We start from the raw sequence: 26,568 nt of genomic DNA, 5'->3' as shown, positions 1-26,568 counted from the left end.
TGGGATGCCAAGCAATATGATATGATATGCTACAATATGCAAAGATACAATAGGATATGACACTATACCATAAAATTCCATACAATAAAATACAATAGGATGCTATACAATGTAGCATGATATGATGTAGCATGATAAGATGTAGCATGATATGATGTGGCATGGTACGATCAGGATGTTGTGATACTATACTTCATGATGGGATACAATATGATATGATATAATCAATTTGATACATCATTGCCATACAATACAATACAATATGATAGAGACAGTATGAGATAATACTATATGATTCTATGTGATACAATATGATCAACACAGTGGGATTGGTGGGTTGTAATAAGATACCATACTATACATGATGCCAGTGAATCCTAGTTAGATAGTAGAATATTTTAGATTTCAAGGAAAAAAGTTTTCCTGTCACTTCTTAGTCCCAGAAAGGAAAAGCTTATTAAACTCTTTAAACTGCTCTCTACTGTTGCTTTACTTTTTAATAGTACTTGCAGAAGTCCTGCAGACTGAGAAGTTACAGTGGAAAGAAGCTAGATTTATGTTTTCTCAGTGAAGAATGTAACAGAAACACTCTGCAGTCCTGCAGAATTAATCACACCACACTTTGGATAAAATATGAAACATGCTGTGTGACACTGAAGCTCTGTAAACAGTGTGACCTCTATAGCCTTACATGGTGCTCTGTGCTTGTGTGTTATCACAACAGGAACCTGATCCAGCCATTTTATAGTCAGAGGGAAACACACTGCATCCCTTCAAACAACAGACATTGTTTAAACATCTATGTCACACTGTGGCATGAATCATACAGCCTCATGTATATATGTGCAGATGAACATACCTACACTTTCCATTGGCCATCCTCCTAAAGACAAACGCTAATTGTAGGACCCTCTATCCTTGTTGGCATATCAAGCATGGGACTCAGTAAGAACCCCACCTTCATGAAATTGATGAGGTGTCTAATGAGGAGTTGCTACAGCAACGGTCACATAAAGACGTCAATGATCTGCCCTCATTAGCTCCTGACAACAACTTGGCGCAACGCAGGAATTTTTTCCTTTTGTGCTGACAGCGTCGTGGATCAACCAAACGTATTGCTGGCTCTTAAGTTCTATTTTTAACCTGAGTGAGGTCACATGCCTGCAAAGACATTGAACAGACGACTAAAAAATGACAGCCATCCCTGCCCTCCCTGTGTCCTCAGTCACCTGTAGAGTCTCAGCTGCACAGTTTAATGGCTGAAAGGAAAGAAAAAGTGAACATGACCTTGTTTTTTTTAAGCGCTCACGTCACGCTTCAAATAACAGAAGTGAGTGACAGCTCTGTGCCAGGAGGACGAGGAATTAAGCAATCCCCATGACGTCAGCTAAATGCTGGGCTTGGCAGGCACAAAGAAGGAAAACAAAATGAGGATGAATACACATAGAAAGTGTGAACACAAGGAGTGACAGAAGAAAAGCTGCATGATGTAGTGCTGTGCTCTCATGATGCCCTCGACATATTCACACTCTATTAATCCCTTTATCTATCAATTCTTTTGTCATGCAGCAACTTCATGATGATCTCAGCCTTACTGGTTCTTCCAAAATATTTACTACTACTCACATCAATGTGCACAAAAATGAGCACACAGGAGAGAAAGCAGCTGGGGTGGTAAGAGGAACAAACCCAGCTGAGAGCCTGTGCAGTGGGAAGTTGTTATCAATGGAAATAACAAGAAAATGTTCTGTTTGATTATGATCTCTGAAAGGAGGCATTAAGGCCAAATGCAAAGCTATTCTCCCTCTGGTTCTGTTGGCTTCCTTCTGAAATGTACTATGGACAAGTGACATGGGAGAGTTATTTTAAAGACACTAATACTTTGGGGTAAAATGCTGCTTGTTAATTGGATGAGGCTAAAATTTGGGAATTTTTTTTCTGTTTTGTTTTGTTGCAACAGTGCTGAATATTTTTGGCACTTGAGTTCAAGGGGTAAAACCAAGCGGCAATACACTATTGAAAAATCAAACCAAATGCAAAAGAACTGCAGTTCTCTCAGCTAGCACACAAGACATATTTGGTAACTGGCATCAGAGAGCCTCATGACTGCTCTTTAAATACCAATGGGGGACCACACCTCGGCTACATCTATTGGCACGTCTCCACCAAGCAGTCTGATTTGGTTCAGCATTGTTTGGCTTGGTATGGAACAGTAAACCCTGGTCTTGCATCTTGCGTCTATGAGCCTCTAGAGGACTCTTCCATTGGTACAATTCTGGTTTATATTAAACAACTATCATGACACGCCAGATAGACTGTTTCATATATCCATTGCATGGATACATTTCACATTCATATGGGAAAGCTCCTGTACAAAGCGTTTGGGATTTTTCATAAAATTCTCAGTAGGTGCATTGAAAAACATTGTCTTTCACATTCATTTAAGGCCAATCAGAACGGTGAGACAAAATATGGTTGCACACATACGTAGCTTTATTTCAAATGCTACTGTAGTATATGAACAGTGGAGAATGATGTGGCAGCGTAAAAAACGTCTTCACAGTGTGGCTCTTTGCTCTTGTTTTAATTAAAATTATATGGCACAATTCTGATAAAAAACGGCACGTTTCTGCAACTACATCTGAGCGAATCACTTCAGTACTAGCAGCCACTGTAAACACCAGCTTACAGTGCAACTAAACCCCATCTTAAATGATAGATGACCTATGCCAAAGTATAGGCCATGAAAAGCTTTCAGTGTGGCTACTCCTTTTTAATAAAGAAGTGGGTGCAGGCATTATAGTGGTTAGATCTCGCCCCATGTACGTGGGTCCAGGTTCAAGTCCGGCCTGTGGCCTCTTTCCTGCATGTCTTTCCCCCATCTGTCATCCCTGAATCTGATTCTATCCACTGTCCTCCTTAATGAATAAAGATATAAAAAGACAAAAAATATCTTTAAAGAAAAAGAAAAGAAAAAAAGTCTAATTCTGATAACCGGATACACCAGCAGTACATACCGATTCCCACTATGACAACCACCCCCCAACTCTCACCTCAAGCTACTTCTAAGCTCATTGTTACACTAGTGGCAGCCATTATTAATGTTAATGGCTTCCAGTGCCTCTTAGCCCTCCTCCTCAAATGGTGCTGACTGGCCAGACCAGTGCAGACTGGAGTTTTGCAAGAGGGGTTTGCCTGATGACAGACATGAATTCTGGCACATCCATCTGCTTTGCAAGGTTTTTAAACAACAACAGCTCTCTAACAGAATCTAGTTCCGGACACTGACATAAAAATTCAGTTGTCATAGCGATCTAACCAGAAGCTACCCCAAGAGGTTTATGTGCTGTTTTCTCAAAAAACATGTTTCTGACAAAACAAGGGAGTAAAGCGGTTCAAAACATGGCAATTATTACTGCTGCCACACCAGAAATGAAAATTTCTTTCCCCAATTAGGAGACAGCAGGGAGTCTAGCTCCTCCTCTTAGGGTCGGATTTGGTAATTGAACAGAAGGGTGCAGAGAATAGTATGAATGACTTATTTAGATACTGCTATACTTTTCACTGCAGATGCAAATAATGGCATACTGTACCTAACTGAACTAGTTTGCTTCGTGGACAAGAGAGCATGGACCTTCAACTACTCTATGGAGAAGGCACAGGAGGTCAGACTGGACAGGAATAAGTTAAAAAAAAAAAAAAAAACGCAAATCAAATCAAGCATTTAATACTTCTTTGTTGCTGTAAGTTTACTTCAAGGTCTTCTTGTACGTTAAAGGTACAGTGTGTAAAATTGGGACTATCAACATCTAACAGTCAATTCTGGAGTGTGATGCTCATTTCTCTGGTGATAACTGTGGGAACCAGTGAAGTTTAAAAATCAATTCATGCTTAACTGTTATTTGGTTCCTTCTATGGTGCCATAGAAACAGGCAAAGTGCAAAAATCCAAGATGGCAGCGTCCTTGGAGGGGACCCTCCCTATGTATGAATAAAAGGCTTATTCTGAGTTAATTTAAAACATAAATTTAAAAAATGTGTTATCAGATGTCAACACTAATTTAGATCAATCTGCTTATAAATGTTCTGTTTCATTTTAACCAAGCTTGTTTTGCTAAATGCTAATAGGCTAAATATTACACACTGCACCTTTAACTGTCAACATGACTTCAGTGCAGCCTTAATTGTTTCATAGTGACATGTCCATTGAATAAATGGCGGGGAAAAAGAGAGAAAGTGATACAGACAAGCAGAGCAAAAAATGGAAACTGTCACATTGCATTTATGGATGTGTTTTGACCCCTTTCCAAGCATGCTCGCTGTACTCTATACTTTGTGTTTTCCCCTTACTCACGCTTGATGTATGTGTGTCTTTGCGTGTGTGTGTGTCATCATGGAAAGCGAGCCATAATCAGTTCTACATTCCTGACCTGCTAGTTTTCTGCGTACCAGAGATAACCAAGTAAACCTGAGTGACTGGAGGGGGGAGTGTGAATCCTGCACATATGTAACATACACACAGCATGCACAAGAAAAAAACATGAACCACATGATCTGTGAGCATATAAACACCCAAGGCTGTGAACACACCAGAGTACAAAATGCACACACTGACAGTGTAAATAGACTTAAACAAATGGATTGCAGCACAAAGCACATAAACTCATTACTAAAAGGAAAAACACAAAGCCTTACATTTTAAAAGAGCAAATAGTGAAATCAGGATTTTCCTGAGCTAACGGAATTAAGATCGTGCAATTAAGAAAAAAGTGGCAGAAACCCTGCTAATAATTGACTAGATACAAAGTTCCTAGAGTAAAGTAGTAAAGACACCTGTACAGTTGTTAATGAAGTGTGTGTGCATGCGTGTGTAAGTGTTTGTGTGAGACCGTTAAGTGGCAGAGACAGAGTCTCAAAAAGGAGCGCATGGACAAAGCATCCCATTCTGCTCCAAGCATGAAGGAGGACGGAGAGGTAACCTGAGAGCCGTGACCAGGCATGAGAGAGGGGTCCGGGTATAAAGGAGACACGCACGGCTGCTCTTAAGCCGCCTTTGTCTGGAACCCTCGTCCATCTTCCCCCCTCCTCCTCTGTCCCTACCTGGCTCGCTTCGAAGCAGGTAAGTTGATAGGAACTTTGGATTCAGTCCACTCTTTGCAATGAACAACTCACTGATTCATAACAAGAGGGCGAGACAGAAAACAGACCATCACAGGAGAGGAAAGTCTTAGAGCGTGTATAGAGGGAAAATAAAGGTGGATGGAAACTAAATGAGCCCTATAATAAGAATACTGTTAGTAGGACTGCTTTATGATATTCAAATTCAACAGCAACTGTACTCTATTGGTGCTAGTTAGAAATTAAGAAGGTGAAAAACAGTTTTTTAAACATACAACTTCTATTGTAGCAATAATAGATCTCCAGTGTGTCCCAAATGGCATCTTTCTGTACTGAATAATTCATTCTTTGAGTTTAAGTGTGCATAATGTGTTAAAACTGAGAAGTATACCTATAAGCTCCTACCTGCACACTCAAAAAAAAAAAAAAGTTCAAGAACCGAGTGTGGAATGATGGACACTTCGAACCCTCAAAGAACACCATCTTAGTGCGCTAGCTAACATTAGCATTAGCATCTGCAAGCTGATGTTAACATCTGCTAGCTTGAGTTGTTAGCTAGTTGTTACTAGCCATGTTATTGGCAACAGCAGCACTTTTAAATCAAGAAAAAGACATTTAAGGCAAAATACATTTATTGAGGAGAACTATGTTAACATAATATACAAGTTACACTTCCTTTCACTTCCTGTGGCAGTGCACAATTTGAGACAATTCTCACCTCTGCTATGCATTCAAGTCTACTGTACAGTATGCTAACAGAAGTATTTCAATTTGAGTCACACTGCTAGTCTTTTTTTTTTCTCCCTTCTATTGAATGTGGACCACCATGGTCTACCACCACATTACAGCCTGCTTCAGGGGACTCTGGAGGGGGATAATCCTCCACCTCTAAAAGATCGTTCTGAGACAGCAGTGCTGCGGGACTCTGCCATGTTTGACTCTGTCACTTTCTGGCAAGGGGACGTCACTGTCATTCCTGCCTCATCTGGAAAACTCCATCCTTTTCCCCTCCCTCCTCTCAGTACCAAACTGCCCATTTTCTGTGCATTTTTCAAAAGTCTGAAGTGGGCGGAGTCAGCTCTTACCTAGGAGTTTACTTTAACTTTAACAATGAGTTTGAAGAAACTATCTCAAAGCGTCCTAAAGATTTCAAGCTTACAAGAGTGGCCCAAACCAATGTACCAACTGACAGACAAACTAAAAACACTTGCCTCTGGCCTTGGCTATTGCCAGTACCAAGGCATAAAAATTTACAAAGGTCCCTGAAGTTCATATTTTATCTCAAACAACAGTGTCCATCTTGTGTTTCCATCACAGTTCTTTTTTCAGTCCACTCACATAATTAAAAACGTTTTAATCTTTTTATAGTGTAGCTTTCTAATATACACAGAGACAGGCAGGTGGAAACATACTGAAACTAAACTTGCTGGACCATAACAAGCCACATCTAATACTACACAGCAGTAAGTATCTTTGCATCATTTATTTGACCATATAGAACAAACAGAAAGTAGTGACAACCATGTTTGAATATGAGGAGAATGGAGTGATTACTGCTCATGAACTGCACTGTGATACTTCGGGCCCTTCTGGAGCATCTGCCCCAATGTTGACATCAGAAAAAGTCCCCAGATAGTAAACAGAAACTTTAACAACAATAAACAAATGATGAAAACAGAAACTGACATATTACTCATGTAAACACAGGTGCCTCTGACAAATTCTTACACTTACAAATAAGGATGCTTATTTCAGATATCATCCATTTCTCCAGTGGAGTGGAAGTCTACCTCAAAGTGTTGATCATAAAGCCTACCCTCACTGAAAAGTGTTTAGACATTCTTCATCCTCCACACACAAACACTCAAAGCTGCATGCTGAGGGTCACAATAGGCACATTACTGCACTCTGAGTCATCCCATCTTCCTTTATGTGTGCCCCTTCTCCCCACATGCACTTCTTTCTACCCTCTCATCACTCCTCATATACTGTAGATATATATCTTAAGTGAGTGAAAGAGAGTGGGAAAGAAAACAATATTTTATTGAACCTTTTAATTAAAAGTTCATTAAAGCCTGCAGAGTGTCTGCACATACACAGGAGAGAAACACTCTATTTCCTCTTTATAGGGCACAAGTATCTTTTTTTTCTATTCAGAATCTATCCTACATTACTAAAACATCATCCTCATGATAGTTATATGCAATTTTCTGTAATTATTCTGATGTAATGACAGTGTTACTGCAAAGGTTTAATGCACGTAGTTTTGATTCACTGGTACTGTAAAACCTTAGATAAAGAACATCTTAACTGAATTCTCCCCTGTTTTATTGGCCTGATGTTGCTGCACACTTTGAAAAATCATAGATGGTTTTAATCAGAGCCACCTGTTAATTCAATGCTGAATTGGAGCCAAAATGAGAAGAAAAACCAGCAAGACTAGAAAAATTGAGACACACACTGTCCTTAGAGCTGGAAATAAATGTTGAAATCCTTCACAAAAATTTCTACATCTTTAGCTTCAATTTTAGAAACAGGGCAGATACTGCCACAAATATTTAGAATAATTTAGCCAAATACTAAATACTTCTTTTATCAATATTTGACCAATGCATCCCTTTTTGAAACAGCGAAAATCTTCTGATGTGATTGCACAGGTCCTTAGACCTGATTGGCACCTAACTGTCAGTACCTATGAGTCTGGGCCCATCTACCGTGGTCAGTGTCTGCCCCAAGGCATGCCATGTTTGAGTGATCTGGATAGGGCCCTTGCAATAGGGCAACTTCAAGCGTGTTCTGCACAACAAAGTTGCAGCATTAAGGAGTGAGCCTGCATATCATCTTGACATTGAAGGCCAACTATTGATAAGGAAAGGTTGAGTGTATAGAACTATCAGTATCTGCAAAAAAATTCTAAATAAAATTTAAAAAATGAGGGAAAAGAGAATTTTTAAAAAAGTCATTCGAGAGGCACTGGCTGGCAGCCCAGTGTTTATGTCTCCATGTAAAGAGGGCACATCGCTGTTGCAGGTGGCTCCTTACCTGCATTTCATTCCCCTTTCTCTCATCCCTGACTCTGACTTCACTGTTCTGTCCTATAATAAAGGCATAAAAGGCCCAAAGATAAATACAAGCAAAAGAGTGCAAAAGTAAAATTGATTTACACTGTATACTGCTAACTGTATACAAGAGCCACGTGAATAGCGGCCCCTATGTCAGACCTGGCCTAAACGTGACTTCAACCTGGCCCTTTATTGAAAAAAAACCCATACATACACACACATACAGGTACATCTCAAAATATTAGAATATCATGAAAAAGTTCAATATTTTTTGTCACTCATTTCTGAAAGTGAAACCCATATGTTATATAGACTCATTACACATAGTGAAATATTTCAAGCCTTTATTTCTTGAAATGTTGATGATTATGGCTTACAGATAAGAAAACCAAAAATTCAGTGTCTCAGAAAATTAGAATATTACATAAGATCAATGAAAAAAGAATATTTTAAACAAATGTCAGGCTTCTGAAAAGTATGTTCATTTCTATGCACTCAATACTTGGTTGGGCCTCCTTTTGCATGAATTTCTGCATCAATGCCATGTGGCATGGAGGCGATCAGCCTGTGGCACTGCTCAGGTGTAATGGAGGCCCAGGTTGCTTTGCTAGCAGCCTTCAGATCATCTGCATTGTTGGGTCTGGTGTCTCTCATCTTCCTCTTGACAATACCCCATAGATTCTCTATGGGGTTCAGGTCAGGCCAGTTTGCTGGCCAATCAAGCACAGTAACACCATGGTCATTGAACTAGCTTTTGGTACCTTTGGCTGTGTGGGCAGGTGCCAAGTCCTGCTGGAAAATGAAATCAGCATCTCCATAAAGCTTGTCAGCAGAAGGAATCATGAAGTGCTCTAAAATGTCCTGGTAGATGGCTGCGTTGACTGTGGACTTTAGAAAACACAGTGGACCAACACCAGCATATGCCATGGCAGCCCAAATCATCACTGACTGTGGAAACTTCACACTGGACTTCAAGCAACATGGATTCTGTGCCTCTCCACTCTTCCTCTAGACTCTGGGACCTTTATTTTGAAATGAAATGCAAAATTTACTTTAATCTGAAATGAGGACTTTGGACCACTGAGCAACAGTCCAGTTCTTTTTCTCCACAGCCCAGGTAAGACACTTCTGACGTCTCCGATTCTAAAGTGGTTTGACACGAGGAAGACCATATTTGTAGCCCATGTCTAGGATTTGTCTGTGCTTAGTGGCTCTTGATGTGCTGACTCAAGCCTCAGTCCACTCTTTGTGAAGCTCCCCCAAATTCTTGAATGGATTTTGCTTGACAATCCTCTCAAGGCTGCGGTTATCTGTTATTGCTGGTGCACCTTTTTCCTTCCACTCAACTTTCTATGAATATGCTTGGAAACAGCACTCTGTGAACAACCAGCTTCTTTAGCAATGACCTGTTGTGGCTTACCCTCCTCGTGGAGGGTGTCAATGACGGTCTTCTGGACATCTGTCATGTCTGCAGTCTTCCCCATGATTGTGTAGCCTACTGACCCAGACTGAGAGACCATTTAAAGGCTCAGGAAACCTTTGCAGGTGTTTTGAGTTAATTAGCTGATTAAGGTGTGACACCATGACTTTCCAATATTGACACATAGGGCACTATCCTAGTACAGTAACAAAATGTAAATTAATGGTGTTACCGAGAATACATTACTGACTCCACTGGAAGGAACAGCCTCAGTGATGAGCACACATTATTTTCCTGTTATTTTGGCCCTGACCAGACATTAATATTGATGTCATGTGTTTGTCTTCTGAGGTAAGACTGTGGTCTAACTTATTTTCCCACCTTACATACCATCTCATGCACACAGACACTCATATATATGCAGGCACCTCAGCCTTTGAAACCTTTATGACCACAGATTTTATTTGTCTGCATAAATGTAGTCTGGGTCAAACTACACACAGTGCACTAGTGCCCCAGACCAACTCAGAACCCTCACACTGAGCCCATTGTGCACTGGCTACTCTAAGCACACACACATTTCACACACATGAGAAAAAACAACCAATGGATTTAGGAAACGAAAATGATTAAGCTCTGTTTCTCTTGATTATACTGTGCTTCAATTCTAATTCATAATCATTGAGCTCTTCTTTCATCTAAATTAAAAGTTAAAGTTCACTCAAAAAATCCGAAGAACAAAAAAAACATGTTTGTTACAAAAATGGTCCTTTGTTCTTCACTCACAGATTCCAGTTATCTCGGGGAAAATAAGGCCTCAGTGAGGGCATTTTCTCTCTGTTTCATGAGCTTCTGTTATCTATCCTTGATCTGCAGAGCTCTCTGTGCTCTAAAAGAGCCCTGTGTTGTTGAGCTGTTTCCCTCTAACTGACTGGTACAAACTCCCCACATGTTTAGAGCCACCAAATGCCGCTCGCTCTGCTCTGCTGCTCCCAATTGGATTATGGCATAAAACCGTTTTCCCCTGTGCTAATCGCTGGATTAGTATCATAAGGTCTCCTTTACTCAGATCAAGAGAAGGAATGCAGGGGCCCAGGGACACATGAATGACAAAATATGGGTAGGCCTTATTCTGCAGCTCTTTGACTTCATTCCTGCCACTTGTAAGAGCATAGTGTTCATGAAGAGCCTTATGAACAAAACTTTGTCATAGAACTGAAGTACAACATGATCTGTGTTCGTGCTCTGCTTATTTGCTCAATTTAGACAACAGTACAAAGCATGTAGAAGAGCGTATTTGTCGAGCTATTGTTATCATATTTCATTGTCATTTGCACAGCTGTCTCAAAACATTGAGTCCAGCATTGTGATTGGCTGAGATGTATTTGTTTTTCACCACACCTTCTACTCCTATTTCACTTTATCCACCCTGTATTTTTCTGTGTACCTGATACAGCCAGTGCACTCAACTTCAAGCTTTGTATTTGTTAATGAACAAAAACAGCCTAATTGTATCAATCGATTCATCAAGAGAATATATCATTTGTCTAAGCACTACTTGAAAATTATGGCAAAAACTTGTAACAAAATGCACAGATTGAATATCATCTTTTTATACATTTGAGTCTAATCTTTGACTTTGGGCATTATTGCACATTTTAAATTTGAGGATCACAATCCCAGCTGCAGTTCAAGAGTCAAACATTCAGATCTCCAACCATCTTCCCATCTCTCTTCCTCCACCTCTGATACACATTGCTTCCACTGGGCTCCAGTGCAGCAGTGTGCATGTGTGTGCGTGCTTTGAATAATCAAATGTCCTCGTGTGGATGTTAAGCTTTCCTTGCAGCACAGCCGCCAACAGCCAGGGGACACCAGGCACGGTCAGTCATGCAAAGCTGTTCCGCTACTATGCAAATGTGAGGAAGAGAAACTCACACGGTTAGAGAGAGAGAGAGGCAAGCAGAAGTGATAAGATGGGGACCGTCTTTTAAAGTAGACACCATTTCCTCCACAGCAGCCATGTTCTAGTTGATAAAACCATTAAAGACTGTATAAAATTCAGACAGATGGACAGATCTGATGTATTTGGTCAGCATGTGTTACATCTTTACTCAGTCGTCAAGTGACATACTCCCTATTTATACTTCAACCTCACAGTGACTAAATTAGCCTCTGTATTCAAACAGCACCCATAAACCCTCCCTGCTACAGGAAGGAAACTTAAATAATGCTTTCAACAGGGTATCATTTAATATATGTTTGTCAAGGGTTGTAATCTGTAATAATAGTGGAAATAGAGTCACGTGTGGTACTTTCACTAGCTTCTGGATTGATCCTCAGCTTCAATTAGGAGAAAGTAAAAAAGCTAGCCCTTATGTCAGCATTTAGCCTCTTCCAAGCTAACGTTTCTGTATTAGTGTCCCATAATAGGACAGAAAAGGCAGAAATTTCAAGAATATGGTAGGCTAGCTGATTTTAGCTAGCAGTATGTCAGCAAGGAAGTTTCACTGGCCTGCACACCACCTACTTTTGTTTTGCTAAATTCAAGCTAGCTCAACTCACAGGTAGAGCTAGCTTGGTGCTAGGTTACTCAGCAGAGCTTACTTGAAATGCTGATGGCATATTTCAACCCCCAGCTCAGTATGCAGTATATGGTTTTAGTATGTAGTAAGAGGTACAAGTATGTTTAGGAATGCAGCCAAAATTCCTTGAAAATGTAATATTGCAAGTTAAGCCTACATTAGATAGAAATTGGTTAAATACTGCAAAGCTGTTGATCAAGGTTGCTAGCCTGTACCATACATGTTATTTAATACCAAAATGGTCAAATGTCCCCAGTTTTAATCTGCCAGCTATTTTGAGAGGGGTCTGGCTGCAGACCATCACTCTCAGACGACACTTCTTGATAATTACTGTGAGATGCCGCTTCTGCCCCAACAGAAATACATGCTAAAACTTTCATAATAAAATTGGATTAAACTTTTAGTTAAGCTATGGTAAGGGGTAAAGTAAGTATTTGGGTACTAAAACTTAAAAGTCAAAACCCTGACCTGCAAAAGCAAATTACAAAATGTTTAATAAAACCAACAAAACAGTCTGCTTACAGGAATAAAAGCTTGTCCTCCTTGAGAACATTTATTTATTTAAGGTTTATTTAATAGGGACAGATACAATAAACAAAGACAACTGAGAACAGACATCCCATGCAAGTATCATAGTGTTTGTAGCGAATACTAATTTGCATCACCCATCCCTAGAAGGGCTTTTGTAAGAATAAAAAACTAAAACAGTTGATTAAAAAGGGAAAAAATGTACAATAGAGACAGTAAAAAACACATTAAACAGTGACAATGTTACAGAAAATCAAACATGAGAGCAGCTCTGTTACTGAAATAACCAGGATTTGGTAGCTCTCTTAAAGGTGGTGAAGTTTGTGATACATTTCAGATGTTCAGGTAGAGAATTCCAGAATTTCACTCCTTTCACAGAGAATGCAGTCTGAGCAACTGGTGTTTTGCAAAATGAAATGACACAGTTTCCATTTAAACATAGCAAAGCTTACATAGTTCCATTAGCTGCCTACAACACATAGACAATGTAGCTAAAGTAACGAAAGCTAAAGCTCAAGAAGCACATGGATATATAAACAAAGCTAATGTTAGTTATGCACTCTATATAGCTACGTAATCTACGTTACCCACATTATCCATGTAGCTTATGTAGTCACTTTTACATTTGCTAAAGCTCATGTTGCTGAAGCTCACTTATTCAGCATACGTAGTAACGTTATCTACGTAGCTAGTGTATGGTCGCTTTAGCTAAAGCTAACAAAGCTAGAGCAATCCATTGTTTCTGTATCTACTTCTTAATCAGCTCTATTCATAGTCTAATCTTGGCTCTGACCTTTTTCTCTGTTTTAAATAGGAAATGTTACTTAGTCTGTAAAGTCTGCACTGTGGTTATTTCATGAAAGTGACTGCCAGTCTTACTTTATGATAAAGTCAGATTAAAAAAAAAAAATCTAAAAACTGGAAATACATTATACCAGCAATTTTTTGCACTTTTGCTCTGACAGAGCATCTCATCGTGACAGCCTCCAAGAGGGGACATCTGAGAGTTACAGTCAGACTGTCTTGGGTATTTTAGATTTTATTTTTTCTTTAGATGAAAAGACATTGAGTTTTTGTCACTTTTTTTTTTTTTTTTTTTTAGCATTTTTACCCTTTTAAGTTTAGCTTTAGTTGAAAAAGCTAGAAGATATTTTGGCCCAGTTATAGTTAAAAAAAAAAAAAAAGTTACTTTAGTCATTTTACTTGTAAAGATTGTTAAATTGCTATAAATGTAAAACAGATTAAGGATATGACGATAATTAATTTGAATAAAATAGTACAAACCTTGACATACCTTGTATGAAGGATTTTTCACCCAGTTGAGTCGGGATTGTTAATTTTGATATTGATACCTTATCGTATACCCCTTAATCCAAGTCTTTTCCCAATTTATCAACACGTCTTTATAATTCAAGGAAAAGATGAATAGGAAGACATTTCAAACAGAACATGTGCATTTATTTTTTTGTATTGGTGGGACACTAAGCTTATTTTAACCATAGATTTTCTTGCTAAAACTTTTTTTTTCTTGAGGTAGCATTTGAACACATCATGCCAATTATCAACCTTTGCCTGACAGTCGTTTTACTGAGCCTACCTTGAACACATTATAATGTATCTGTGTGTCACCTTGTTTAGAAAGCAAAGTAGCTTTCCTGCCAAATGTGACACTTGATTACTAATCGAGCTAATGTGACTTGTTACATTAGTGCTGCCTTCAGCAGCAGGCTGCTCACAGGCATCATAAATATGGATTCAACTGGATGCAAATACTACCCCTGTCATAAAGAAAAGTCACAGATTCAACCCACCTAACAGCTTGTGCTTTCTCTGTCATTCTGCTTCACACAAATGCCACACATGCGCCTCCTGCCTTTTCACCTCATCTCTGCTTGTATTATGACAGATGATACGCTCTGTAGATATATATATAATGGATTTTGAATGTTTGACAACCAAATGCAACGATCTAGACACGCCTTAAATACAAAACATACTTTTCAACATATTGTTAACGATGAACTTTTAGCTTGTGTCTGCTCTTTCACAAGAAAAAAGTCACTCACAATTTTCTTTGTGTTTTTGATAGATGAAATTTACACTGCATGTCTTACACTGTCTCAATTTTTTTAGATTCCTGGTCAAATAAATGCAGTAAAATAATTGATTCTCTAGGCTTGTTCAGTGTAAATGTTGGTATGGATAACTCTCCATAACACTTGTTTTCATTACAGGATGCATGTGTGTCTGCTGGTACAATATGGACTAAATATAGCTGGAATATAGTCATGAACATGGCTCTGTTTTGCTTTTTCACAGACAATACAGCTCTGTCAGTCAGTCTATGGGTCTTCATTTGGAAAATCAGGACCAACTGTCACATTTCTGTAGTAAGTGTGTATATGTTTAAGCGTGCAGAATACAAGTGTAAGAGAGAGTGAGGTAAACAGGAGGTGGTGAGCATGATCCCATTCACAGGGCCAAACTACTTCTCCAGCAAAGAAGATAAAGAAACAAACTAGGGGTGTGTATTGGCAAGAATCTGGCAATACAATACGTAATGTGATACAGGGGTGCCGATATCGATATACTGCAATATATTGTGATATATTTCTAAGTTTTATATATATAAAGTGCTTAACAAATTTATTAGACCACCCTAACCCTAACCAAAGTAAGCGCTGTATATATATATATATATATATACGTATAAATACATATAAATTTGTATGTATATCTGTGTTTATATATGTGTGTTTATTCATAGAAATAAATAACTATGTAATGTTAAGTTAATATGGAATATAACAGAACAGAATTAAGCTATTAATAAAAATCTATTCATATTATATGTTTAGTATGTAAGTTAAAATATATTTGGTGTGTTATAAAATATATGGTCCTGCATCATCCAGAGATTTAACTCTGTGCAAATTCAAAGATGAGGATTTTTCCCATTTGATGTCATGAATAAAAATTCTTTCAGGATTTCTAAAAGAAAAGTCAAAAAATAAATCAATATAGAGCACATGTACTAAAATCTTTCACATTTCACGGTACATCAGTTTGTATGTCTTTATGTAATGACAAGGTGCTTGTGGGGGAAGACTGATCCTCATGTCCAGCTTTAAGGACTGATGGACTGTGCTGTGAGGAGGGCATGACGTGACAGGCCAGTGTGTTTTTTATCATACTATGGAAGCTGTAATTCTTAATGACACTAAAATGAAATATCGATACTGCATTTTTAAATATCGATACAATATTGCGCCACAAAATATCACGATATATCAGTGTATTGATATTTTTTAACACCCCTAAAACAAACTGGGGTGGAAACAATGGTCAGGGAAGGGGCCCTTAATCTCAGCTGTGTATTCCTGTGTTTATGTGTGTTGTTGTTTATATGTCTTTTTTTTAAACAGAAACAAAAGAAACTTCAGTCATCATTCCTCAACTATTTTTTCATAGAATTTGAGACGCAGAAACAGTTCAGGTGTAATGTGCTCATGTCGTCTAGTACACTCACTGCTAGATTCATCTCAGCTGTGTCATCACAGATTAGTCTGCAGACGTGTTAAACAATCCAGAAATGTGACCGCAGCCCATGCTGACAGGACTCAACAGGTTTGTCGCCTGTGTTCACAAGCTGACACACAAGCTGGCACACACTCTGACGTGCACACAAGCATTTGAACACACCTACATGACGTCAACACAAATCAAGTGCACCCAACTTATGACGAAATAATAAGTTGTTGGTGTTGAAAGAAACCGTTAAGCTGACACACCTTTTTACTAATTAGGTGAAGGTAGGAGTACACAACCAGACTTGATCCTATTGGCTAACTGCGGTGCTCTGTAGCTTCTTAAAAGGAACCCTAGATGATAGAAGTTCATCTTGATGGCTATATATTTGTTTATATACCTAACCTTTCTTTTTTAGATGCAAATAAACACAGAGCCCCATTCACCTTTAATAGCCTTTAAAAATTAGAAATAATGACGACACACCAGACATCTGAAAGCCGACTGTATGGAAATAGTACGGGCAGAGCACAGCCGAACTCTTATGATGTCACACTACCCAGAGTGCAAAGCAGACAAAAACATGGCGGCGTCCTGGTAATTAATTTAAATCTTTATTCAAAACTTACTCAAAATTTAGATTTCTAACAGAATTTGTTCAATAAACATAAACAAGATACAAATATCTATCCAATATGGTGGATTTGACTGACCATGCAGAGTTGTTAAAACTATCGCTGATGTCTAATATTCACTGGAAAACATGACTCATCCTTGCCCCTTAATGGAATTTTGATTATTACCTAGAGAGTGTATGTCCTCTGAACCTGTATTGTCCTGCTGAGACAAAAGTGTGAAATTCCCCTTATTTTCCAGTTGAAGTGTGCTCAAGAGGGCAAATGATAAAAAGAAGGTAATGAGGACAGCTGCTGTGGGTGGATGCATAGAGCACAGGGGGAAAGTGGATGAACTGGAGGAAGAGGATGCAGCACTTGTAAGAAAGCTGATAATAAGAAGAGGACTAGAGGTTAGCGGGTAAGGAAAAGGAAGTACAGGATCTGAAGAGAAGGTGTAGGGGAGAGGGAGTAAGAGGTAGTTGTGCCAAAGACGGTAAGAGGAAACAGACTTTAGTATCTTTTTATCCAAGGAAGCACAAGAGAGAGGAGGAGAGGTATGAAAAATGAGGAACTAAGAAGAAGAGGTTTGAAAAGAATTAAAGGATTCCGTAAGATATGTCCAGCTACATCCTGGTTGAAAAAGAGACCGATTTCTGGTTTCAGAGCCACACTAGAAGTTATTTTACCATAAGGAGAAGGAGATGTAAGAGGAGCTCAGAGTGGGGAGCTAAATGGGATGTTGGCAAGCACCTTTGCCAAGTAGAGCTATACTTGCTTTAGAAAAAAGTGGAAAGTCTAAAGCTGTAGCTCCTGTTTGTGATCATAGGTGGATTCTGATTTCTGGCCTGATATCAAAAGACTTAATAAGAGCTAGAGAATGGCTTTAACTGGGGACTGGTGGTGTTGGAAGTCGAAGCCAAAGGAGAGTGTGCTCCTCCGCTGAGAAGTGAATGGAAAAACGTGTCAATGGAACACAAGGAGGGAGCTTGTGAATAAACAGAGCCGGTGACTCACCCTTTCTGGGATGGGAGAGATGATGGTGGGCGGTGGTGTGGGGTGCCTTCACTGCCCCTCTAAACACTCACAAAACACGCCAATGTAGGCATTCATGCATGTGCACTCGGTCCAACTCATGTGTCACACTCAGTTGGCTGGAGCAGGACAAGCTGTCTATTGTCCAAACATCCTACCTAAAGCTGCAGTTCCTAGCAGGGCAGGAGTGTATTTAGGAGATATGTGTATTTATTGTACTGATTAAATAACATTTTGCTCTGTGCTGGTGGAGTTGGAAATAAAAGGAAGTAGAGGAAAACCATGAAGAACTTCTTTTTTGCTAACAAGAGTCTTTTTTCTAAAATGAAACTTTAGAGCAGAGATATATTTAAAAGAACATTCCTTTCCCTAAAAGTGGTTTTACCATTTTAGAAACTGCAGTTATGATGCGATGATAGGACAAGAGAAAGACCGGATTTTTTCTTTAAGAAATAATCCTGCTGAATGTCAGGTCAGTGCATCATTTTCGTTATGTTGTATCTTTCCCAGTATGTGTTATCTGCTCTGTCATTTAAACTTTAAAGACACATAGCATTGATATAGATACAGAAACTGTCAGAGTTTCGGGCTTTGTTGCTGGTCCACCATCTTGGCTCATAACTGACTGTCAGCTCTTATGTGTTCATCAGTCCCACTGCACTCCCATCTGACCTGTCAGAATCCTGTGGTCCTGCACCCCCTAAAATGATGGTCTCAATTTAGAAAGACAACCACTCATCTTTTTCAATATTTCCTCAGAGGTTGCACTCCCACATGGAGCCATGGGTTCATTGAGCAAGACAGTGTGGTCTACCCTTCTGGTGAGTTGTCTCAATCTGTTAAACTGGAAGTCAGGTCAAGTCAAATTTTATTTGAAATTGTATTGGGTTCCTTGAAAGGCGCTATATAAAGTCCAGATATTATTATTATTATTATTATTAATATAGAGCAAGTTTAAAAGAACCACAGTTAAAGTGTTGCACAGGCTGAAGACACAAATAGCAAAGCAATTAAATATAATACAAAATAAAAGGCAACAATAAAGAGTGCAAACAAGAGCAGAAAATGTCAAGATGTCAAAGCTCAACTTGTATTAAAAGCCAGTCTTAAAAAAGGACTTACATTTTTTAATAGTCTGAGCCATTCTAGCCGAGCATGCATAGAGTCTGTTTTTATGGGCACATAGATCTGCAAATCATCTGCATTAAAAGAAAGTTATTTCTATTAATGCAGCCCGTAAAAGAAGCAGATACAAAGAAAACTGAGTTGGGCCTTGAACTAAGCCTTGAGGGACCCCACGCCCCAGTGGAGCCATAGTGGATTTTAGGACAGTACCTCTAATGGAAGAGTGACCGCCTGCCTTCTTTGGCAGGAGGATGAATGAGGTCCTGCATTTACTCAAAATAGAAAAGACAAGATATCACTGAGGGGGCCACTGGGAAGTTTGATGCAGTCTGGCAGCCTTAAATTTGTGGAGAATCTCACTGGCTTCTTAATTCAGTGGTACGGTTGTGCATTCATATTTGTCAGGGAAAAGGCTTTTTTTTCTTCCTTCCTCTTCCTTATTGTCATCCTTTGATCTTGCCTTTTAATTAAGTTCTTTGATTAAGACCTTTTTAAGCTGTTAAGTCTGTAATTTTCATGTCCTCTTTGTACAATGTTTATGAGAAAACTTCAATAAAAATACATTTCCCAGAAAAAATAGGACTAATAATGATAAATCACTGAATGTCCATAGTTAATAATGATTCATCACAATTTAAAAAAAAAAAAATTTTGCATTTAAATTTTTTTTTAAGTCCATATTGACACTGTGAAGCCATTCTTACCAATGCCTTAATTTGTGAATCAAATGTGTGCAAAGAAATGGGTTTTATGATGTTGACTTTTGGATTTATTATTTGCTGCACTGCAACATCTGATATGACTGAAAGGTAGGACACACCTTTATAGTGCTTATTCTGTCATAAAGGGAAATGTAATTTTAAAACTAATCCAACACACCAGAGTGCATAAATCGATAAACGACTATCGTTTTGTCTCCGTGTGGACGGCTAGCCCCATCTTTCTTGAAACGATTATGTCACACAGTGTAGCTCTCTGAAGACGCCTGTGCGGGTCCAACCAAAACAACAATGGCTGATTACAGGGTTGTGTTTGTGCTGCAGAAGCTACTGAGCTTGTTATGGCTTTACAGCAAAATCTGACGCTCCTTTACAACCACCGTGAAACGCATACACCTTATGTTCTTAAATCTTCTTCTTCTCTTTTGGTGCATTTCCATGTCAGTAATACAGCGCCACAGACAGGTTTGGCATATGCACTACAGCGTTTTCAGTCGTTTTCAGTGGCTACGTGTTAATGCAGATATTTCCAGAAACAATCCCGTCTTTACGGAAAACTTTTCAAAACAAAACGGTAATATATCGTTTTCGTCTCCGTGTGGACAGGGCCTAACTCAGGGAGCATCTTTTGAGCAGAGCCTTCTCCACAAAGTGAAAATGTCCATCCATTTTGCAATAAACTGGTTAAATGTATGACAAGTGTTCCTGATTGAATTAGAATAAACAAAAAAGGTAAATTTATTCGGCAAAGAGGGATTTCAACCAGTCTGAGATGGCCTTCTAACTGTATAAAATCTCTGTACAACTCAGGAGAAAAAAAGACAGGCCAACAAGCATCAATCCATCTAAATCTTTCTTACCTCAATATATTAAACAAACACAGAAACACTCAGAGGAGAGGAAGCAAAGACTGTTTTGCACAAAACAGATTAGCGGTGTGTGTAAGCTGGCTGCAGAGAGGTACGGGTCTTTCAGTCTTTCCTGGAATATTTGTGATAGTTGGGAGTTTTTACAAGCTGTTCTAAGCAGGCGGTGAAAATCTGCTAACCTAATTACCAACCAGCCTAATGTGTAAAAAAAAACACACACAGCCAGCTAAAGCTATATCACAAATGTAGGATGAAGTAGTGCTGGCTGTTGTAAAAACAAGACCATATTTCCCATAACACCCTTTGCTTCCTGTCGCAAAAAGGATGTCAATACTTCTCCCCCCTCCCCAACGATGCAGCATGTGTGTTTTGAAGTTTTCTTTTTTGTTTGAAGCCAATGTTCCCACAAGTCTCTTACTCATTCTGCACGCTAACTATCTTCTTTAAAAAAAAAAAAAAAAAAAAAAACTAACTCTCAGCAGTTTGTGCAAAACCTGCAGGAGCAAACCAATTGACAAAAAACACAGTGTTGCTCGCTTTTGTTCTGTTTGGGGTTCTGTTTAGAAAAATGTGAAAGTGGAAGGCAGGGATGGCATGTAAAGCAATTGCAGACACATACAAGGGTGTGAAAGAGTCTGATCTAAAGGCTTGGAGACCCAACAACTATTTGAATTTTTTTAAATTTTAATAGTTAGAAAATCACTGAAGCACAAACTCAAGAACACTAAAAATGGTCCTTATATGAGAGGTTCTTTTGGTGTGAAATGCAAATCTTGTTTGGTGCATTGAGGAGAAGTGAAAGAGAATCATGAAAAAGGTCAGCGAGTCTATTAACAGACACATGCAAACAAGCATGACACACACACACACACACACACACATATATATATATATATATATATGTGTGTGTATATATTTATACATACTTAAAGATCCTGTGAGGAGTTTTAAGCTGGCTATGAAACACTCTGATATTAATAATGGCGTTTCCATGTGAGCTACAGAAGAAAATGATAACCATAAATAGAACTGTACCACAAAATTGGAATTAATTTTTAGAAAACTGGGCAAAAAAGTTGTAAATTTATGGATGCTTTCAGCCACCCCTGTCATGTAACTTTAGTCAGGCCTGCCCACAGAATTGTCTGGGCACCTGAAAACCCAGTAAATGGGTTCTCCCTTGTTGTAATTTACTGATATCAATGCATGTGTGTTGGATCAATAGCATAGGTGCTAGCATCCCAGCTAACAGTTACCTCATTTAGGAGCTGAAAAGTGTGTCAAGCGGTTATCGGGTTCTCATTACATATTCGTGACACTTTTTAACCCTTTTTATCATGGTTTACCAGTTTTTTCCCACATTTGATCCATTTTTGCCATTTAAAACCTTTAATTGCACCTTTGTTTACCCATTTTTCTACTTTAGCCATCCACTAGTCATTAATTTGAACTTTTAACCCCTTTTTGACTTTTTTAGCCCATTATTTTTATTTTTAGACAATTTTTGCCACTTTATTTCATAATGCTTCTATCTTCATTACTTTTCAAATGGTTTAGTCAGTGTGCTCACCCACATTGTTAACACTGCCATAAAGGTAATTCTGTTACAACAAAAGAGATTTACATTTGAAAGGGCATTATTTTATTACAGCATGAATAAATAAAATTAATTTTTGATAACAGTGTTAATTTTTCAGGTCAAAGATAAAATATGATTTTTACAGAATAACTTTAAAATGGACAAGGAGTCCCACCCCCATTTGGCTGGGCCCAAGAAAGCTCCCCCCTTTGTCCCCTTTTATATATGGTCTTGAGTTTAAGGATCAACAGTAGTGTGGTAGGTGGCACTACTCATGAAAAAATTGAATAACCAACCTATCAATGAAAACAGAGATTTTTTAACAACTTTTCTTTTTTAAACTGATGTGTTCTTAAAGAGTATAGTAACAGTCCTGGATCCTTTCTCAAGCGTGTTAAGTCATAGATGTCAACATTTAGTCAAAAAAATGTTTTTCCTCTACATCAAGTCACACTTTCCAATTATTGATACACCAACTTTTCTACACATGCCTAATGTGAAAAAAAATTAAGGATTTATTTTTTTTTACTTTGCACCAATTTTTGTCAAGACTTATTTTTGCTTTTTTAATGCCTGAAATTGGAGGTAGATATCAGACATACTCACACGTGTGTAGGACATAAATCCTCAAAGAGGTAAGAGGTATAACTTTGTCCATGGAGGTCACTAAAACTGGCTCCTCACAGGAGCTTTAATGTGTTGCTTTTTGAAACCATTAGGTTCTGCCTAGCTCAGAAGGCAAAGATTCTTTCAGTACAGTTATCCATCTATAAAAATATGATCCTTTTAAATAAATTTGTCATATCACTGTAATACACTTTTTCTAACCAACAGTAGGTGCTATCTGGATTTGGTTCACAACAGTAGCTGTAGCAGTAACACTTATCAGTGTCACTTTGTGTTTAAGGAAAAAACATTGCTTCATGAGTAATCATCTATCCATTATGTATTCTGCTAATCCTCTTTGGCAGCATGGGGTGCTGGATGCCATTTAAACAACCTTTCACCTTCACATTCACATCTACAGGCAATTTAGAGCCATTGGCCCAATTCCCATTGAGATTTGAAGCTGTGATATTTATACCTTTGTTTGTTTACTGTAGAGCCCTGTTACTTTTTGCAAAGCAGCAGCCATTCTGTGATGTTTGGCCTTCACTGTGACTGTCACAGAGATGTATGATGGGGCAGGGGGATGCCCCCTCTGTGTCAGCCTTGGTGGTAACAGAGGGGTAAGAGGTAACGCTGAAACACAGTGTGAATTGACCAACAGGAGCATGTAATATCGTGGTGTCAGTTTGTCTGGCTTCCCAGAAAGAAGCCTTGCATGCAAACCCCACACAGAAAGGCCCCATCCAAAGGGAATTAAAACCAGTAACCCTCTTATTATGAAGCAACAGCACTAACCACTGCACCACTGTGCAGGCCTATTTATTGTCAGAGAATTGAAAATAAAGCTAACATAATTATTTTTATTGATGAATTGGCCTGTTCTCTTTGTAGAAATTGGAAAACTGTTAAACCTGTTCCTTAACATAGACTTGTAATGCAGTGCTCCACTTATTGGTCTGATGTTTAACATAATGTTGCAGTGCAGCACACGTGTTGGCCTGTGCATGAACAGCCAGTTGAGACTGCATGTGTCCCTGTCACAAACCCTCACATCATCAAACATCCCTCAGCTGAGCATGATGGGACAGAAAGTCTGGCTGAAGGCTGCTCTCCTCCCACTGTGTGAAAAGGAAAATGATCATTGCTGTAATTAGAGCAGAACTAAACTGTGACATTTTGTACATTTCCCGTAGAGTCTGGCACACAAGTTTGTCAGCTTGTCGAACCCTTCCATTAACTTACGGGAACAGAGGAGAGTAAACAAAGGTGTTTTGTGTGAGACTTGGACTCAAAAACAGAGTGAAAGCAAGTTTAAAACCAGAGCAGGTCACCTGATGGACAGAAGTTTGCCTGTGAATAAAAAGTTTTGTGTAAAAAGCACACGCCCAGATCTTCCAGACACTCTTCTCCCACACAAGCTCCCACATGCTCACATGTCCTACCTTGGTGTCTACGATGGAGCACGCGATTTGCTTGACATAGGCCAGGTCAGCGGTCTGCGGCATGAGGACGGACTCTCTGGTCAGGCCGATCTGGATGATGAAGGACACCCCTGCTGGAGTGGGGGGCAGCGAAGACATCACAGGACCCTGCCCAGGGATCATGTCCATGACAGAGAAGCCAGCCTGAGAGGGCACAGACGGCATAGAGATGGGGGTCCCCTGCTGCATCACAGCTGAGCCTGGAGGCGAAGACCCCCCGGGAGGGAAGAAGACCTGGGCCATGGGCCCCGAGGACATACACGGGCTAACGTTAGCCATTCAGAGTCCTGTGTGCTGGCTGCGTACAAACACAAACAACCAGGTGGGGTGTAGAGTTTTCAGAAACCCCCACACTCATTCAAACTCTCTCACACATGGACAACACTGAGCAGAGTCCCACTTCCTCCCTTCCTGCGTCCACCCCCTCCCTGTGGATCAAGGAAGAACTCCTTATCCAGGAAGAGCCGTCTTTTCCTCCTCTCAGTCACTTCTTTTGTAATCTGTCGCCGCCAGACGCCTCTTATTGCCCAGGTATGACAAGCATGAGCAAAGACTCCTAACAGAAACACAGCAGAGGAAGAAAGCTTCCCCCTCACCCTGCCCCTGCTGCTTTTCTCTCCCCCACCCTTCTCCCTCCTTCGCCTCTCCCGTCCAAAGAAGTTGCTCTGCAGAGGAGAAAGTCCAAACCGGATTGTGAAACTCTCCCAGCTGAGAAGAGAAGGAAACAAAAACAAAAGACAAACTTTTGTAGCCGTGCTCCTCTCCAGGCTGAGTTACAAAATGGCCTCCTTAAACAGGAAACTGTGAGAATGAAGGAGAGCAACACACTGCTCTCTTTTACGAGTCTTGCCCTGTTTCAGTTTCAGCCCTAGTTCTGTCTTTTCTTTTTTTGTGAAAAAGCAGAGAGAGAAAGAGCCGTGTGGGTACCTCCCTCTACCCCCTCCTATCCTCTCATCTGAGCTCTCTGCCACAGCCAAGGAGGAAGTGAAATGACTGACGGAGCCTGGAGCCAATAGACTCTCAGACAGTCCCACCCTCTGACTCCAGACACTCCCAGTCTTCTCCCTCCTCCTTTTCCTCCCTCTCTCTCCCTTTCTTAGTTTGTGGGACTTGTTTGCTTCCTCCCAGAGCAGCAGAGATCCCCTTACACTGCCTGAGGGGGCTGAAACCCTCCCATCTCCTTCCTCATCTTCCCTCTGCTACATTAGCCTCTATCTTCCCCCCCCCTTTTGACCTTCTTTTCACCTGTAGCATCTCATGTCCTTGCATTTTTGATAGTTACTTCTCAGCAAAAGAGCACGTTAAGACCACACCTATCATGAGACTTGTTTTCATGCAAAGTTGGTAGCAAGTGTCAGTAAAAAGAGGAACTTTTCATGGCTCTTTGTACACACTTGGATAAGCAGCATGCTTGTAAATAAGGCTGGTTACCACAATCGTTAGCATGCATGTGACCCTGCAACACTAATCTCATATTACATACAGGGCATGCATGGGAGAAACAGTGCAGAACTTCCACATTCCTGTCACTTCTGATGTTTTCAGAGCTAATTCTCACTTAATACATCTAGTTTATCATCTTTGACTCACCTCTCTCTCTCGTGGTCATTATAGCTTGTCTCAGTCAAGCATTTTATAGACAGTTCATTAAAATGTAGTAACCACATGCCAGAGCTCTGCTGATATGATGTGACCAGAGGTAAACATGCAGCTGCAGGCCATGTGCTAGGCCTCTACTTTCAACCACAAGAGGGCACCGTTTAGCATGGTTTAATACTTGATTCTAAATTAAGGGCTGCTTTGTTTTATTTTTAACAAGAGAATTAACGCCATTGCATAAATGAATAGCTTATATAGGCTTAGTTAATGAAGCAATCAAATTACAACGTGTCAAATTAGCAGCAGAAATGCAACAAAATATGTTTGAATAGGCTAAATCTGTGAGTTTTTTTTGGGCAGAAACATAAAGCATTATGATCATTTCAAATCTTACATATCCATGTTTATATATATTCAGCAAATATTTCTTTAAAAATGCATGAATTGAAGGAACGTTTTAAACTGCTGTACTCTGGTTTCAAATAGACATGAAAGGCCTCGGGGGAATATGGTATGTAGTTCTGTTTGGAAGCATTAGGCATCTAGTATTTAGTTAAAGTAAAGATTATCAGGATCTTTTCTTACAAAGAACAGAACTGAAATGGGAAATGTGTGTTTCAGTTCACTGCTTTTTCTTGAAGCAAATCACAGACAACTGAAACCCAGTGAGCTGCTCTCATTGGATGCTTTTTAGAGGA

General features: G+C 39.4%; 1 protein-coding gene across 2 annotated transcripts in view; it reads right to left on the bottom strand.

Moving 5' to 3' along the window:
- prkd2 (protein kinase D2) overlaps positions 1 to 24,882 on the bottom strand; it is a 63,709-nt gene extending 38,827 nt beyond the window's left edge. The window contains exon 1 of one of the 2 annotated variants that reach the window (XM_041807939.1): positions 24,233 to 24,882. In XM_041807939.1, coding sequence (XP_041663873.1) covers positions 24,233 to 24,550 — 318 coding nt within the window. In that variant the 5' untranslated portion in view covers positions 24,551 to 24,882. The remainder of the gene's footprint in view (positions 1 to 24,232) is intronic. The other variant, XM_041807932.1, reaches the window with a different exon arrangement.
- Between the last annotated feature and the right edge of the window lie 1,686 nt (positions 24,883 to 26,568).

This window comes from Cheilinus undulatus, linkage group 2 (assembly GCF_018320785.1).
Source record: "Cheilinus undulatus linkage group 2, ASM1832078v1, whole genome shotgun sequence".
NCBI classification, from domain to species: Eukaryota; Metazoa; Chordata; class Actinopteri; order Labriformes; family Labridae; genus Cheilinus; species Cheilinus undulatus.
This window is presented reverse-complemented; position numbering and strand designations above follow the sequence as displayed.